The sequence below is a fragment of the Anopheles cruzii genome, chromosome 2 (assembly GCF_943734635.1).
Source record: "Anopheles cruzii chromosome 2, idAnoCruzAS_RS32_06, whole genome shotgun sequence".
Taxonomy (NCBI): Eukaryota; Metazoa; Arthropoda; class Insecta; order Diptera; family Culicidae; genus Anopheles; species Anopheles cruzii.
In genome coordinates this window covers 59,574,899-59,592,517 of record NC_069144.1, presented here as the reverse complement: position 1 = coordinate 59,592,517, position 17,619 = coordinate 59,574,899, and the positions used below count along the sequence as shown (strand labels likewise).

At 49.2% G+C, this 17,619-nt stretch overlaps 1 protein-coding gene across 3 annotated transcripts; it reads right to left on the bottom strand.

Annotated features, from left to right (window-relative positions):
• Positions 1-273: 273 nt before the first annotated feature.
• Positions 274-15,145, bottom strand: LOC128277231 (transmembrane protein 184B). 3 transcript variants are annotated; one of them, XM_053015675.1, is made up of 8 exons: positions 14,687-15,145; positions 4,862-5,027; positions 4,530-4,788; positions 4,248-4,417; positions 4,016-4,182; positions 3,877-3,951; positions 3,716-3,800; positions 274-1,018 (listed from the first exon to the last, which is right to left on the bottom strand). In XM_053015675.1, the coding sequence occupies exons 1-8, from the start codon at positions 14,933-14,935 to the stop codon at positions 702-704; spliced, it is 1,488 nt and encodes a 495-aa protein (XP_052871635.1). In that variant the 5' UTR covers positions 14,936-15,145; the 3' UTR covers positions 274-701. The 3 variants fall into 3 exon arrangements, with proteins under 3 accessions (XP_052871635.1, XP_052871650.1, XP_052871643.1); XM_053015690.1 differs by lacking the exon at positions 274-1,018 and adding an exon at positions 2,210-2,662; XM_053015683.1 differs by lacking the exon at positions 274-1,018 and adding an exon at positions 3,017-3,230.
• Between the last annotated feature and the right edge of the window lie 2,474 nt (positions 15,146-17,619).

Genomic DNA, 17,619 nt, shown 5'->3' with positions numbered 1-17,619 from the left:
ACCACCGGTGCATTTGTTTGTTTCGATTTGATCGTTTGGCAACATTTGGCAACGGACGCAGAAACCCCGGAACCTTACTCTGGAGGAGCGTAAAGGAGCGGTTTCCGGCAAATGCTGGAAAGCAGATTGGGGGTGTGGCAAAGCCCGACACGGATCCTCGGAGCTGCCGTGTGCCGTGTGCTGTAACGACGGAATCGGTTCTTGGATCGGGAGCGCGCTAAAGCAGCTCCCTTTTACTTGCAGTGTGCCCGTGGAGGTCTTTATGCTCTCTCTCTCTCTATATTTTTGCAAGTGCGCTCATAAAAGTTGTGGCAGGATTATTGTATTCTTGCGCTCCTATACCATATATCCCCCATCCGATCCGTCCGCCTGTGCCTTTGTGAGATAATAGTGACCGTACCATTCGTGACCAAAAAATATACATAGAAATAGTATTCTCTCTAATGTGACTCTGGTAGCCTGGATCCGGAACGCGGTAATTTAGCGTGTAAAACGTGTACTATGATTCTGTCCCACCTCATTTTTCCTATAACAAACTCTTTTAAGTGACATCCGTGAGAAGGAAACAGAACACTACGCGAGGGGGGCCTATACACACACACACAACAAAGGGGTGACCAACGCGACTGCAACTTCAAGAACACAAATTCGAAGGGCCTGACCAAACAGAACGTGCTAACATCGTGGATCGCGTGGCGCATTTACTGATACTCGTCGTCGCTCGATAGGAGCATCGTTTTCTCATTGTAGTTCTGGCTGATGGTGGCCACTTTCTGTGGCACCGACGCGCCCGGCATAAACTTTCGCTGGCTGCCCAACGTCGGTGGGGCGATGTAGCTACCAGCAGCAGCGTGGCCGGCATTACCACCGTCACCGTTGCCATTGTATGAACCGGTCGTAGCTCCGCTACTCATTCCGCTGCCGCCGCCGCTGCCGCCGTGGCCCTGCTGCGCCACCTGGTAGCTTGGATCATCCGGATCGTACGAAGACACACGGATTCCGCGTGGATTTTTGCCTCCTGCAATTAAAGCAATGCGCAAATGCGTGATCAATTCGATAGGCCCCAAATTAATTGCCCGATTCCATACCACCGATGGAGAGCGCTCCGACGCTTCTTGACCGTAGTAGTGTGTGTAGAGTAGAAACATCGAACAGAACGACATGCCACCAGCCTCGAAAGGGTCACACAGGGAGGGAGCTTAACGGAAACATGCACCGTGTGTAACGGAAAGCTGTACTCACCGGCGTGCTGGTGATCGTGCGGATCGGCCCCCGTCGCGGAACTGAGCTACTAAAATTAGGACAGGGCTTCTTTCTGGGGACGGTGGCTTGGCTTGACAGCGACGGCAAGTTACAGTAAAGATACGATTTATTATAGATATTTGTTCCACTCCACTCTGCTGTTCTAATGCTGTTCCGCTCCTCTTCCTTCTGTTGCCCCTAATCCGTAATGTCATCTGGCAGGCCGCATTTAATTCTAACTGAGCTGCTGTGCTGTCGTTCGTGTCGTTCTATTTCTCGCTCCAAAATCACATTTTAGCCATGCTCAACACTTGCTGCTCAAACCATTTGCTCAAAAGGAACATTACCTTCACTGTTGCGCGCGCGTCGTTTGATCTTACGTCCCCCCCGGGGGCGGCCCGGCACCAAGAGTCTACAGCAAGCCAACGGTACATGCATTAAAGAGACACAAACACACACAAGCAGCCTTCGTGACGGTGGTGGTGGCAGAGATGTGGCGAGTGGTGTCCTCGGCGACAGGAGTAGATATTTACACGCAATACTTTCAAAAACAAAGGCTAGCACAAGTGAACGGAAGGGCGTAAAAAGCGCATGCATCGAACGGGACATCGGCAAAAAAGCGGAACGTGCGGACACAGAACTGGATGGATGAATTGGTGGATGATGATCGTGTCGTTCAGAAGCCGCCGCGTATGTCTTGTCTCTTTTGTTGCATGTATCGTCGCACGGTTTGTGGGCCAAACGTTAGAACCAATTCTTAGAGGTTAGATAGAACCGCTATTTCAGTATTTATCATCCGCTCTATACCTGCATCTCGTGGCTGAAGGTTCTATACTTATCCTCAACCAGCTACTAACCGACGTGGCTGAGAAGGTTTGCTTAAGTGATATCGTTGTTTTTTCGTTCGTTTTTAGCAGTAGCAATTTGATTTGATTTTCAAGACAAACAAATGTTTAAAAGTCCCCGCGGTACCGACAAAATTTAAAAATCTTTCAACAGTTTGATTAATCGCTTACTGCTTTGCAAATAAATCTCATGTCGGCGAATAAGGCGTCAATTCCGTTATCACACCATCATATGTTGGGGCGTTTGGGTGTGTGATCTTTTACAATCTTACGGTCCTCCCCTTTCTTGTGGGGTTTTTGTTTTAAAAATTAAAGATATTATAAAATATATAAGATTAAAAGGGGGGACACTTTTGTTGAACGTGATTCCGAATTCAGTTAACTTCGTCCGTATTTTTTTTTACGTTTTTTGCATGTCGTTCCGCAGTTCCTCCACTCCGAACTGTGCACATACAAAACACTCTAGAGCTAGAGTACCGCGCTAAAGATAAAAAGAGTGGATTACACACACACACACACGGGTCACCATCATTTTGATATTCAAAGTCTCTCATAAGGCATCTGCGAAACCACTTCTGTAAAGGTAGAGACAGAAAGTAAAGCAAAAACAGAGGGCATTACGAAATAAATTTGGACAAAAAAAAAAAAAGGGGGGGGGGGGAAAAAAAGTCGCTCCCAAGAACGCTTTGACCAACCCGGCATCCCCGGGGGCGCGGTCGTGGTTACTGGTGCCTCTTGTTACTGTTTTGCGTAAAAGAAGAGGTTCTGTTTCAGCGGTGCGCGGTGGCTGGTGTGGCCGGTGATAAGTTTGCCAGTGAAAATAATGGAGAAAGAAAACGGTAAGGATGTGCACGTCAGCTAACAAAAGAAAGCCTTGATCCTGACGCCGGCCAAACACCCCTAAGGCCTTGCATTCCGCCAACATACTAGGAGCATGCATGCAGTTTGGTTTGCGGTGCCCGGGCGCTTAAGGTAGATTGCCGGAAAACGACGACCCGTGCTGATGGCGGGTATTGCCGTTGCCGTTACTGGACAGGACGTGCAGTTCGTCCTCGCGGAGCTGGTAGTAGCTTTTCAAGTACTGCGGCGCTTGAAAGTGCTTCCGCTCGCTGATTTGCCGGTCGATGGTCGGCGACGGATGGTCTGCAAGAGGGCACAAAACACAGGTTGCCAAATTTTACCATATCCACTTCGTTCGCACACACACACGGTGCACAACTAGGACGCTGTTTTACGCGCGAGCGATACAGATTTACACAGAGCAAGGGTGTCGATCGAGAAAACGGGCTGTGCTGATTGGGGACACGACATGGAAGAAGTTTTCCCCTCCGCGGAAACGGAACCAGTGGGGCAGTAGTGCCGGCCGAGCTGTGAGGCATCACAGACACAACATCGAGCGTACAAAAGAAAAGATAAACTAGCAGAACAACATACAAAAACAAGCAAGGCATACATCAGTAACACGAAACGGGCAACGGGTAAACGGCTAAAAGATCTAAGATAGAGAGTATGTCAAGCCAAGTAACAATCGTGCAGAGAGTTTAACAAACATTGATTTGTGACCCCCTCGGAGAATGATCTTCGACGAAAACGGGTCGTCTAGCGAGAACTAGCGTGAACACACATACCTGAGCTGTACTGCGTGTACTGTTGGTACTGCGGATGGAAATTGTGTATCGCGTCCGTCATAATATCTTTCGGGTTCATCGTTTCCTACGGGGCGGAAAGATTGAGGGTTAGCACTGTGCTCTCCACGTTCCCGCGCACTTACGTGGCCGTCTTGTCTAACCTTCAGACTGCTTGAGATCGACTGCATCGTCACCGATCGTCCGTGAGCATCAGTCATACAGCTTTGAGCGTAAACCTTCACAAAATAAGTGGTTAGAAGCGTGAACCGTGCGGCACTATCTCTCTTTCCCGCTTCGTACCTGATAAGGGAATGCATATCGTAGAGCGATCGCAGCGAACAGCATTTCGATGCAGATAAAGAAGTTCTGATAGCCCGCCGACACCGTACCGGCCGACGTGGTCGATCCTCCGGCGTCAACGATCGGCGAGATGACCTCTGCCTTTTCCAGAATGGCCAGTCCAACACCTAGCAACGGGAGAGAGGTCGTGTTAGTTTGTGGTCTGTGTGCCGTTCAACTTTTGGTGACTCACCTTGCCAGAAGGACAGGAAGATGACGGACTTGACAGTGCAGAACTTCAGCACCGGATCGAACGGTGTCAGGAGGTCTCGCGTGGCGAAATAGAACAGATACAGCCCGTACAGCGCCAGGGACACCGAAATGTTGTAGATGACCGTGATGTAAATGTAGCCTCCGTCAGCACTGTCAGTGGTTGGAGAAGGAACGAAACGGATTCGTAAGGATTTATTATTAGAACTCGAAAGAGAAGCCATGCAACCGCACTCCTTGGCCGCATCATGCAGGTCAGGCGTACCTCCAGTCGCCATCGTGGTAATGGTTGAAGGCCTGCAAGAAGATGATGATGAACGCCATCAGCGGCTTGACGAGGCAGAACTGCAGGGTGGCCTGCTTGCAGAACCGCAGAAAGCCGATCGTGTACGTTTTGCCCGCCAGACAGCACGTGCCGTACAGGCACGACGATTTGATCGGTTTGCCGCGGATCTCCGACATGATGTTGCCTTCGCCGCCGAGGTACTCGTAGCACAGGGACAGGAAATTGTAGATCACGAATGCTGCAAGACAGAGAGTTTTGAGTGATTTTTCCGAGCTGCTTTTGAGGGCACCCCTTAGATCGTCCGCGCTTACCCTCATAGCAGTCCCGTACGGTGAAGAAGTACACGTAAACGCTCTCCGAGTTGAAGAACAGTAAACTGACCCACGAGTAGGTGGCGTAGATCGGCACGATGAACAGTATCCGGACGATCCATCGCTGTTCCTGCGGGTTCGTGTACCACCGAAGGTGTTGATAGATCTAAAACGGAACGGCATAGAAGGAAGGAAACGAATGTAACCGGTGGGCTCTAGGAAACTCAACGCCAACGCCGCTGCATTCTTTTGTTGCTTCCCGGTGGCAAAACTACAAAGTCCGAGAGGGTGTTGCGCGTTTACTGCACAGAAGTATCATTAAATATTCATCACACTGAAAGTGAAACGAGCTTACGCCGCTGCTGCTTCCCAAAGACGTTTTGTCCACACCGAGCTCTCGGGGGGGACGCGGGAACAATTTACAAAGAAAATAGGCTTTCCAGTGCCCGCGTGGCCTACATAATCCGGGGGCGGGCTTGGGTTGTTTATGAGACCCCCAGTGGAACCACCCACCGTTTGGGCACAATGTTCCCGTTGTTTGGCGGGCGACTTGTATAACCTTAAGTCCGGCCTGAAGATGGACCGGGCTTCCAAAATGTTACCCGGCACGAGCCGTTTACGTTACAAAATAATCAACCCAAATTACGGGCTCCCGCTGCCGTGGAAAGTGGAATCAGTCCGGTGACTCTTTAAACCAAACAATCGCTCTCTCGGTCCATCAGAGCATCACAGTTGGGTGCCGCTTTTGCACGTTCATTAGAGCGCGTTACACGCGGAGCACGCGGTCATAATAGATACAAAGTTGCAACCGATCCTTAAACACTCTCTGCGTGACTTTCGTGTGGTGCGTGGCTGCGCGTGCTTTAGCGTTTGATGGGTGTCTTTCCTTTTTTATGACCCGCCTGATGTTATCTACGGAAAATGCTCGCGACGATGAAAGCCCGTCCCATTAGCGGTCGCGCAATGGCGCACACGAAGCAAATGCCACGATGATCAACTTTAAAACGGGGAGCAGATGTTGACCATTTCAAAATACTGTCGGAAGTTTGGAATATTATTGTTCAACCGAGTCGGCGACTCCGTCGGACATCGATCGATCGATCAAGCAAACGGACTAGCATTACAGTGGTCCCTCTGTCCGAGACGACGAGACGGGACGGGTATTTTCGTAACCATTCAGCTGATGTTGATGTTTCCTGTGGGTTTCGAAAAAATGGGCCACCAAGCGATTTGCATCATAGAACGCATAAACATTGCGCTCGCTCCGGATGATCGCGAGTGCGCGCGTATGTCAACATCGACAAGATGTTGGCATTTATATTTAGCTACAGCAATAATTGACCAACGGACTCTGCAAGACGTGGGAGCGATCATCGGTAGCATCGATCAGCTCCAGACCACGCACTGCATTCTCGAAATGAATGAAAAAGGCATACACAAATATTTCCCCAACATAACGGTTTGATAAGATGGTCTCTCCATTTTTCGGCGAAATTCTTTTAATGGTTTGCAAAACACCTCCCCGTGGCTGATACCGTAGTTTCTTTTTCACCATACGGCCACATGGTGAGTAGCAGTAGCCGCTAATAGTGCCAGGTGGAAACCGTGCCCATGGCACGTAAAGTTCGGGCACAAGAAAAACGAACGTTTCAAGTAAAGACGGATTAAGGGCACGTTCGGTACTTAATCCTCGATAAATGGACCACTGCACCAGCTCCGGCAACGTGAAGCACCGGGACTTGGGCCATACGTTTTCATCCGGTTCGGTCCGAGGACGAGAGGCCCGGACGGGGAGAACGCTTTCAAGGATCAACGGCCACCACACTGGAACGTGCAAAACCTGCAGATGCTGCCCGGATGTTGGAAGAAAAATTACCCTGCGAGGGACACATTTGTAACCATTTAAAGCGCCCTCTCCGTTGGCGAACGCGCCAAGAGCCCGTCCTTGCGCGGATGATTGAGCTTCTCATAATCCTGCGTAGCGCGGGGAAAACAATTTTGTTTATGTATCTTGCAATTAATTGCACGCAGATTCGACTCATACAAGACTCATTGTACTCATTTTTGCGATCTCTTTTTCACCGTCCCATTGAAAAATGCATTTTCTTTCACATTTTTCCGCCATATGCTTCGGCGGAAAAGGACTCATTGGGACTCGGGCGAGCAACGACCGAAGGTGCTTCAACAAAAACCAAGGAGCAAACGTGTCCTTGCACGTGCACGCGACGCAGAACACGAAACAATGGCAACAATGGCAAGAGAGGGAAACATCCTGGGGGCCTGTGTACCGGGTATTAGTATCCGGGGGTTGGTGGCCACAGAATGGTGCCATTATTTTTATACTAATTTCCGACGACGTTCGTTTCATTTCAACGATGTTCCATAGGCCCCCCATCGTATATGGCGGGCCCTTGCACGAATTTTATCACCTTGATAGGCCACTTTCCACCAGGGGTTGTTGTTGATAAAGTAAGCTTATCATCGACGGCGACGGCCGAACGAACACACGTCGTCATCCGGAGGTCGATCGAACATATTGACGACGGAGTGGTAATTTGATAAAGCAATGGCTGAATGCCGGTCCGCTACCGCTACGTGTCAGATGGTGGCCCTTTCAACAAGCCATCATTTTTGGCACATATTAGTTTACTGTTTTTTCTGAGGACCACATAATGATTGTTGGCCCATAATGTCCCATCAAGTGGGACCCCCCGCCGGAATGCGGCCTATTATATTAATCACACACTCCAAAGAGGTGTCCCGGGGCTTTGTACGAATAGAAACGTCCAGTAAGCGAATCGATGACTAGTGTTTCTAGTTGTTCATTCTCCACCGAGAAATCATTATGAACATGGCGCTAATGAAGCCATGGGCGGACCGTACGGATACCATTACCCACTGCCACTGCTAATCTTTTTCGCACACGGAATCAGCAAAACCGAGTGTCGCGCCACGTTTGCTTTCATTCGAACTTACATTTCGATGTGACGGAGAACTGGCATTCTTTCGGCCGCAAATCTTTAAGATAACGCGGTTCCATACGTTACGAAGCAGCGTAGGATAAAAGCCATCCGTGTCAGTAATCGGACACTTTTACGGAACGAAGATGAACGAAGTGACACTGAAATATTCAACCTGACGTAACATTGGCACACATAACCACCCTTTTACCGTCCGTCCACAATGACAAGCTAGCGAGCGGTGGCATAATTTTCACGCCGTTACGCGGCCAGGACGAGCAAAAGAGGCTTTCATTTAAGCCCCCTGAAGTGAAAGGACGCGCCACCTTCGGGCGCTGCTGCTTATGAAATGCATGAAAACGGTGGTCAATGGTTGAAGACAGTTTTTCCAGGAAAAGACACACGAACGAAGCGGCGTGTAACGATCGATCGATCCATTTGCGGCGTGTGAGTCACTTATCAATCATTAACAGGTGTGCCAGGTCCACTGGGGTCCATCCATCGCAAGGACCTTCCTCGCAGTACCATTGTTTTAATCGTTCTCGCTTCCAACTCAAGCTTCGAGTAATTCTCATAATGGAGAGATTCCATCGGAACTCCACCATTTCAGGGCGGAACTCGAACCACGACCCACGATGGATTCGGCGGCGGTGGTGGTAAAAATTAAACCGCAGGCCCAAAATCGATATTATTGATTGAGGGTCCGGCAGAGGTAAAACATGACGCCAGCTAGCCACCGGCACACACCCCGACCGTTCGTGACAGTGAGTGATTTACACGTTTCGGCGCACTTCATCACACCACACCGTGGACAAGCTGTGTCCCGCGCGATGGATTGCCAAAAAATGGAGGAACGGTTGGCCACTCTTGGACACAAGTTTTTAATTTACAAAACAGGCATAAATTACGGATACTAATTATCAATAACGAGGCCGCAAGCAAATGTCCCAAAACATGCTTTTCTTGCTGCCAAAGGCCAGGCCCAAGGGGTCGTTGTTTGAGTTGTTCGTGTCAACGGCAAATTAGGGAAGGGCCGTAAAAAGGGAGCCATTTGCCGCCCCGAATTTAACGACAATTTAGTTAACCCCGCCGCCTGTAAAGTATTGCGGCCAACCGGAGTAACTCTGTGTGCCTGCACCTAGTTCCGTTCCGTGTGTCGTGTCGTCCGCTAAATAGATGTTGCTGCAACGAACTTCAACAAGCGCGCTACGTCCGTTTGCAGTTCCTCCCTACCTACAGACATGGGACAGGAATAGACACCGCCGCGCCACAAGAAATTGATTACAAACCACAGAAACCGCGCACGTGCCAGTGGCGCTCCTGAAATTATTAAATCCTGGTGCCGCATTTTCACAACAAACCACAACGACGCTGCGGAATTGGCTACACACGACCACTGTGTGGCCAGGCCAGGAGTTATTTATATGTTTTGATTGCCTCCGGAAGCGTTACAAATCAAATCCGAAGCCTTTCGTCACCGTGGTGGCGCGATGGAGAAGCTTGCGCAAAACATTTTATGACAACCCACACGCACGGTGCTGATTATTGTTTATTTTCTCATCGGAAAAAGCGTGGCAATGAAGCACCAATTTGGCGACCCGACCGCGGACTCCGATCTTGTGGCCATCATCAGCGGGGTGTGCAACAAAAGTGCGTAACCCCCGTAGACCCGTTAGCCATGCCAATGACGAGAACATAATTACTTTCCCACCTTCGCACCCGCCTATACGGGAGGACCTTAATCTTCGTTTCGTCGGATTGGAAGGGAAAAGAGGAAAATGTGGTAAAATAGCAATTAGCTCAAAGCGCTTCTGATACGGCCCCCGGTCGATTTGGTCGAAAGGTTGTTAGTGCGGCTACCTTGAGAGCTCGAGGTGAATGGCGCATGTGCGCATCTTGATTTTACCACCCCCTGGCGATCGTTACTTGATCGACGCCGTTCACCTTCGCCGTGAAGCAGATAATCCGTCTGCATTCACCGCTACATCGTGTGTTTGCAACAAGTTTTTGCAAAAGAAAATTTCAGATTAACTTTTCGACCGGAACCAGGTTGAATGTTGCAAGGTGGCTGGGTTTCTGCACTAACTGATCGTGTCCCATTTTCTCCATAATTGAGTCGGTTAATCGATTGAGTGGTGTTAAATGGTTAAATCTCTATTAAGCGATACAAAAAGGACATTGACAAAAACAAGGGTCTGTAGCGAACTCGTCGTAGCAACATCGAACAGTCCGCGAATATGAATTCGAGCAGTTGAGCAGCTCCGTCGAGCAGCGTTGACGAGTTTCATCAAGTATTCATTGACCAGTTTTCTCCGCACTTTGGAGATTAGTAGAAACACTTTCTTTGTGACACTCAACGGTATCGGACGTGCGAATCTACATCTCCCGATCTCAAATATTTAAATAAAGGAAATTCAGAATTTCTACAGGACCAATTGTGGTGCTCCACTTAGTGAAATGTAGACCATCGCACACCATTCCGCTTGCAGCAACAGGTGTTTCCTAGCCAAATGTCGACGACGGCCGGCATCTGCCCGGATAGCCACGAAACGGAAATCAGATTCAAGACACTTAATAATGTTCTCCGAATGGCTGCATAAACAATTCACCGGTCGAACCGAACACCGCGCACGGCTGCTGATATGCAGAAAGGTAAGGGCAACGCCAAACACTTCCTTCTTTGCCTCGGGGGGCCAGGGCCAGGAAGAACCTCGCACCGCCTCACAGGTTGGGTTCGTTCGATTCGCTTTCCGGTCCGGGAAATTAACAATGCGTAAAAACGCAGAACCATTCCGGCCCAAAGGGCTAAACAAGGGTTTGGCCAGGACATTCGACCGAAGCCCTAATGTTCAGATGTGAAACACTTGAACGATCGCCCCTTTTTCTCTTTAGAGGGCCGCCGCACGAAAAATTGTTGTGCCGGAGGGTCTCTCGGGAGCTTCGGAGCAGCCCATTTGCTGGCTCAAACCGGTTTGGGCATCTGGGCTATCTGCGAATCATCGCGTGGTTCGCGGACGAGTTGAAATCGTGGGAACATGGAAACATTTCTTCCACCTTTTCCACTGCCGCACGACTCCGGCCGCCCGGCCGCCGGTTAGAGCATAACCCACGGCGATCAAATGGAGCACCGGGTAGTGACCCTATTGTGCATTGCGGTGGTCAAAAGAGAGCATCGTTTTACTCGAAATTTGCTCCATCCAAAAGAGTCACCGAAAATTTATGGAGCATCAACAGAGTTTCCTACTTTCGGGTGTAACTTTATGTACCGTTGTGGACTACAAACTACGCTTAATCGACGTTTCGAGCAAGATTTTTGCATTTAAACGGGGCCCCGGCGAGACTTTTCGGTGTCACGTACGGTCCCCCCACAATTTAAGACGCGCATTCCAAGCGGATGGATGGCACCGGAATGCAGCAAACCAGCATAAATAATGGGCCACCGTCAAGCCGTTCTGGTGCAGTGTAGTGCACCGTAGTTTCTACAAGAGTTCCTATTGTTCCAACAGAACCACAATACACATTTTTCATTAAAACCCCCCTTATTTTGAGAGTATTTCCCGGGTCAAAATGCGCCCCATCACTAGGCGGCGGAGCAACCACAACAACGCCATCCATCATTTATGCATCTTTGCGCTTTTAGCACCACATCTCCTGGAGGGGCGCCATTCTGCCGCAATAGTTGGGTGTGCACCTTGCCGTGCGACCGAGGAAGTGCCAGCAGCTTAGAATTTACATACTTTTTGTGCCGGTGTGGTCGCCGGTCGCCGCTTTGGACTTTTTTTGGTCACCACAGACGGTGCACCGCCGTATGCGCATCATATAGTGTCCTTCTGTTTTCGCGTAGTCCATTTTCCGGACCTCCACCATGAAGAAGCTGCCAACGTATCCATCATTACGTAATACAGTCGCCGTCGTCGTTTGACTAAACGACAAAAATATTATTCAAACCACCACACGACACGAGAACTAATCAACAAATAATAGTGCCACATTCCGGGTTGGCATCGCCTCTGCTGGTGACGAGAGCGGCCCAAACTGGAGCGAGAAAGAGAATCGTCAATTCTGGAGGGGCCGCGGGGTCCATTCGTTGCTTCACGACGTCCTTGACATTTCATCGTTTACCCATTCACCCGTTTTGTGGTTTGGCCCTGTTGACAACACGGCACGGCACGGCACGGGATGGTGCTGAACGTTTCGACCATTCGAAAGCAAAGCGTGACGACCGAAAAGTGCATATAACTTTGATATCTTCAGGGGGGCTCTTTACACATTGGGGAGGATATGAAGGAAGTGTGTGAAACATAAATTGAGCCACAAAAGAGCATTTGAAGAGAAACGTTGTTAGTGAGCAATACAGTATCATTAAAAGGGGGCTTCGTTCGTTTCTTTCCCGTCCAACCGATCATCAAAATCTGCAGAATCCACTCGTGAAAGCCTCCTAATAATGGTATTACTTTCACATCCCGCAACTGATTGAAAGCTGGCAACGGAAAAGCGCGCATTTCCATGCAAAAGTATGGCTTTTTTCTCTTCCGCCTTCACAATTTCACGTCTCGTGGCCTATCATACACCACAGTTTGTGTCTTTTTAATTGGCCAATGATCGCAAAACACAAACGGTACAGCTTTGCAGGGTATGTTCAACCGGCGCAAACCCCCATTAGCGGCGCTTAGCTTAAGTAAAAATTCACCGACCTGATCGCAGCATCATGGCTCGCGATTGGGATGGTATCGGATGGACGGCTAACAAGCAGCGGATATCATCGTAATACATCGGAAGCGAAGGAAAGCACCGAGGTTGGCGCACACAAACATGTTACGACCGACCGATTAGGCATCTGGGTTGATGGCTGATCCAGAGCCAGGACGGACGAACAAGGCCTTCTAACTTAACTAGGTGAAAGAATGACCATTTCACACACTAAAACTGTTTCTTTCACCCATCGGAACTTATCCGACCAATTTCCGACTTTTTTTCTGTTCCTTCCTTTCAGTGGTCTTGTAAAAAACCGGATCCATAAAACTAAAAAGGTGATCTTCGTTATTGAAAGGGAAAAGGTGCCGCACAAAATATATCACACTATCGATCAAAATCGACCGGCGGTCCGCTGAAAGCGTCATGAGCTGTCTCACCAAAAGTTGCGTGAATGGGCGTGAATCTCTTGGTTTATTGATACCCGGACGGGCGTGTTGGAGTGGAGTGTTTCATAATGTTCGGCCAATTTTACAACGGGCCCGACATCGGCCAATCCAATAAACCGTGCGGCGGCGGCGGCGGTGGCGGAAAACAATAACAATCCCAACCGACCTTTAAGTCCGCCCCTTAAAGAGACTGCCGCCGTTCCTCGCCGTTGGTTTCAAGTTATGTGACCTGCGAGAGCGGGGCCGGTGCGTAAATGACAATCCGCGGTCCACCCTTGTGCCTGTGCGAGTAAAATGTCCACCGACGTGTACGTCAAAAGCGTTCACCTGAGAATTAGTACATGGCACTGCACGGTTTCTTCGCTTTGGTCAAGGTTGCAACGTGTTTCAATCTAATTATGGCCCTGGACACATGTACGCAAAAAGCCTGCGCGGGTCAGAGTAAATTAGGAGACAGACCGGGAACGGGAAAAACTTATGGAATTAAAACTTTTCCCATTTGCGATACGGTCACGTGAAGGACGTGAATCTATTATCAGGTGAACCTGCCGCCCTATCTGCTGCTGGGCGCCTATCGATTTATTTCGGTCCGAACGGCACGCTCAACGGTAGCGCAGCAGATCTTTGACCATTGGGCCTTTTAAAGACGTGACACTGTCAGGATCTGTTTCCGTCAACATTATTCGTTTTTCGTCCGGAGAGTGCAAGCAAAAGGGCCACTCCATTGGCACACAGGAGAATGCAGCAGCAGTACATCCGCTGGCCCTTTATGGTGGCGTTTTTCGCCCTCATTTAACATGCACAGGGTCACCTTCCCCCGGGGGTATTTGAAAGCGCCACATGAAGTTATAATTCCGAACTTATTCAGACGCGTGTTGTTACCATTGCGGTTGCCCAGAGTGGCCGGGCTCAGACACAGAGTGTCCTCAAGAAACCGGAGGCCGCCGGAGGAAGCAGAGGTTGGTGACTCCGTCGGGGAAAATGATAGGCTAAGAAGGCACGAAACCGGATTGGCCGCAAGCCGTAGCACGTCCCACTCAAGGACGCAGACACATGACGGCGACAGCGACGACGACGAGGGCGACGACGACGCAGACGAGAACTGCACTTGGCCCGCGGGCCATAGGAATAATAAACTTGTCGTGCACGTTGGTGTGGTAGTGGGTTTTTTGGCGACGTCACCAACTCTTTGGTGTTATCGAAAAACCTTTTTGATAACGAAGAATTCACAAACCCCTTTAGTCTGGGGAAACTTCCAACGGCATCATCAATCGCCGGCAATCGACCGCGAACGAGAACCCAAACTTTTCCCTTGTCCTCCCTTGCGTGATAGCACCAATTTATGTTGCAACAACGGCCTACAGTGCATTGCATGTGCCCACAAGTCCGTGACCAGCGACTCTAAACAATGGAGCGGCTCCGGACAGGATTTTCGCCATTTCCGCGATACGCACGAGTTGTTCCTTTCGGCCCGTTCTGCGGCCAAAGCAAAACAATTGAGCTAGTGTGTGTGTGGCGGTGACGATTAAAGGCATATTTTAGTGCCGTGGCAGTCGACCGGAACCATTCACGGGAGTTTACCCTATTAGCCGGAATTCGTATCAGATAGCGACCCACCCCAAGTGTATAAATACAGCTAATAGCTCCATGGTGCAAAATGATACAACTGGAACAGATCAAATAGTGTTCTAAAGTTATGCCTTTTGGCCATGCCAACAACTTACCTGCTGACACGTGATGAACAGGGCCATCCACACGCAGATGCCGGCGAAAATCTGGGCCGTCTTGGCCTGTAAGAAGATACCATCGCCCACGTGATTGATGATCGGATCGATGGCCAGGGCTGCGGCCGGTGCGTCCGTCAGACGAACAAGAATGTTCGGTTTGGCCGAGCTGAGTGCGGCCCCCGCTGCGCTGGTTGCCGCGGTGGCGTTGGCCAGCAGCTCGCTTGCTGCCGGATGATCCGTGCTCATGATTCCGCCCTTTGCGTCACCCAAACAGCTTTCTGCACGCACGTTTCACGTGGCCAACGAGGAATTGAAATACTGCGGCAAACGCCCTTCTCAGCGAAGTTCACGTATGCGCCGGTTCGATCGAGCGCGCGATCGAATCCGCGGTGGAAAGCTGTTACCCTCTCAGTTGCACTGTAAATTCAAACACTTTTCAATCCATTCAAAGCTAACACATCGATACTAGCAGCCTTCACGAGAGTAGGAGAGTAGAGAGGAAAAGAAATTAGAAATATTGGACATTTTACCCCTTCGGAAGCGCGAAGACAAGAATCACTTTCTAAGCGCGAAGTAGCACGATCAAAGCTCGCGACCCACCGTCGCCGCCTGCTCTGATTGCCATGTAACTTCGCGTAGTAACGCACTGTAACGCTTTGATCACCATCGACCAACCAACCAACCACACTAGAGCTCGGGACACACCCCTGTTCCCTCTACGCAACAAGCCCTGTTTTGGTTCACGCAACTAATTATTCACTCGTGCAAAAAATAAGCGGCTTTCGTCGCCACTCTCTACGCTATTACGCTTCGATTCGCAAAGTCGGAGGGATGCGTGTTTCGGTGCCGATTAGTAGCACCAGCAGCAGCATCACTTTCGCGCGCTTTTCCTCAATCACCATTGTGCACACCAGAAACCGCCTCTGAGTGATTCACAGTCAAAGCAAGCTTTTGCCAATCACGTGAAATCCTTCACGGTCCCGCTCTCTGCGCCTTGCAGATCTCCATTTCAATGGCATGTCGGAGACTTAAGAGACAATTAAGCTAACTTTGGTGTATGTACACAAAAGTTAGTTAAAAACGCAGAATGTCGTTCTTTTTCCACGATCTTTCTGTTCCTGTTTTCGTCCTGAAGACCTGAAAATAGACAAAAAGTTTTATCAATAAAATTGTTATACACCATATGGATTATTCTTTCGTATGCGCTATTTAAATACACTGCTTAGGCTCATTCTCTATAGGCAAGTGAAAGGAGTCAAGCACTAAAAATGGACGGACGAAACACATTATTGAAAGGTTCTCCAGAAAGCGAAGCACACGGTAAACGCATCGTTACCGTCATTTTCATTTTTCGCTGCCCCATTCATTTCGAGCACAAGATAGCATCATCTTCATTTTGCTATGGGCTAGCCCTTTAAACTAGCTCTGAACATCGCATTGGCTTGCAAACTAGAGATATCGGACACGTTTATGTATTGTGTGCGCTGGCCCAATGGTTTGCCCTTCAAAGTGGCCATAATGCCGTTACGTTTCTTCGCCTGCTCAGGCTTGCAACATTATTATGATCTTCGCTACCAGGCGCGGTTGTAGCATTTAGCCCTGCGTTGCCAAGCCCCCTTGTTCGCCCATCCAAGGAGGCAAGCGTTGGAATATTGACAACAATTATGGCTGATTGCTATATTCCGCGAAGTGCACAACACGCAAAGCAGGATGTCTCCTGTCCGACGGCTATCTGTGTGATTTAGTTCTTTTAAGAAGATTTTAAGACATAATAAACAATAATCGTTTCAGTGCTCCAAGACAAACTATTCTTTACCTTTCCGTCGATTCTAATTGCAAGGCGTTTTTCTTTGACACAACGAAAACTCGCCTACTTTGGCTCGAATTTATTGTATTAAAGCTTTTATCGTGTTTAATACAATAAATAATGGCAAATGAGTAAAACATATGTTACAAATTGCGCACTTTAGTTCCATCCGAAACCACACCGTTTTGCAAACCTAATCACCGTTTAACGCATCACCGTTTTCCTTTTTCAAACAACCTAATACCCTGTGATCAACAACGTACTCTGAATAATCTCCACTGTCGCCACGAAGTAGGACAACCCCTCTTCTGCTGCTACTCTTTAGCAAGGTTGTTGCGTGGCTGCGCTTTTGAAACGTGCTACATAAAATGAAAGTACCCGCTGGGTTCGATCCATTGATTGGTATCGTTTCACTTCACGTTCAGTGCCAACCAGCAAGAGGCTTTGGGGATAAACTGTAGCAAAAAGGGATGACGGTGTGTCCCGGGGTCCCGGGGACCAATCGAAATACAGGGGAAACCCTTACATGCAGCAACCCATTCGAAACATATGTTTCGTTCTCGTTAGTGGTTCACCCAAAGTGCGCGCTACGAACCGTTCCTAGTTTGAGTGTCCCATCCCGGGCTCCCTTCCGGGTTAGGAGCGGGCTCCGAATGAAAACTAGTCGAACGACGAATGGCACAGTTTTCCCTCTAATACGAGGTGACGTAAGTACACGGCATGCTTTGGGGCATGCAAGCACATTCGCCACCAAACCAATAAAACTGAGTCACGGGTGGTGTGAAGATAGCAGAGCCCTTAATTTCACGTGTCACTGTGTCTGTGCATCCGCAATATTTTAACATCTGTGAGCTTGATGAAGGATGAATTTTGGTTTCAAACTTATGAGCTGTGGCATTTTCTTACCTTATTTCTTTGTTCCCCATCGAGTCGTTGACTGTGCTATGTTACACGGATATGCAAAGCTACGAACATATCGATACGTTCACGGTCACGTAGTGTAATGGAATTTGTTTGTAAATCAGTGTAAGCACTTGGCATCATGGGGAGGCGCTTCAGGCGCACTCCGCTGGGTCACACGTCACTGTGTGGGCGATTTTCTAAGCTCGCCATTTGCGACAAG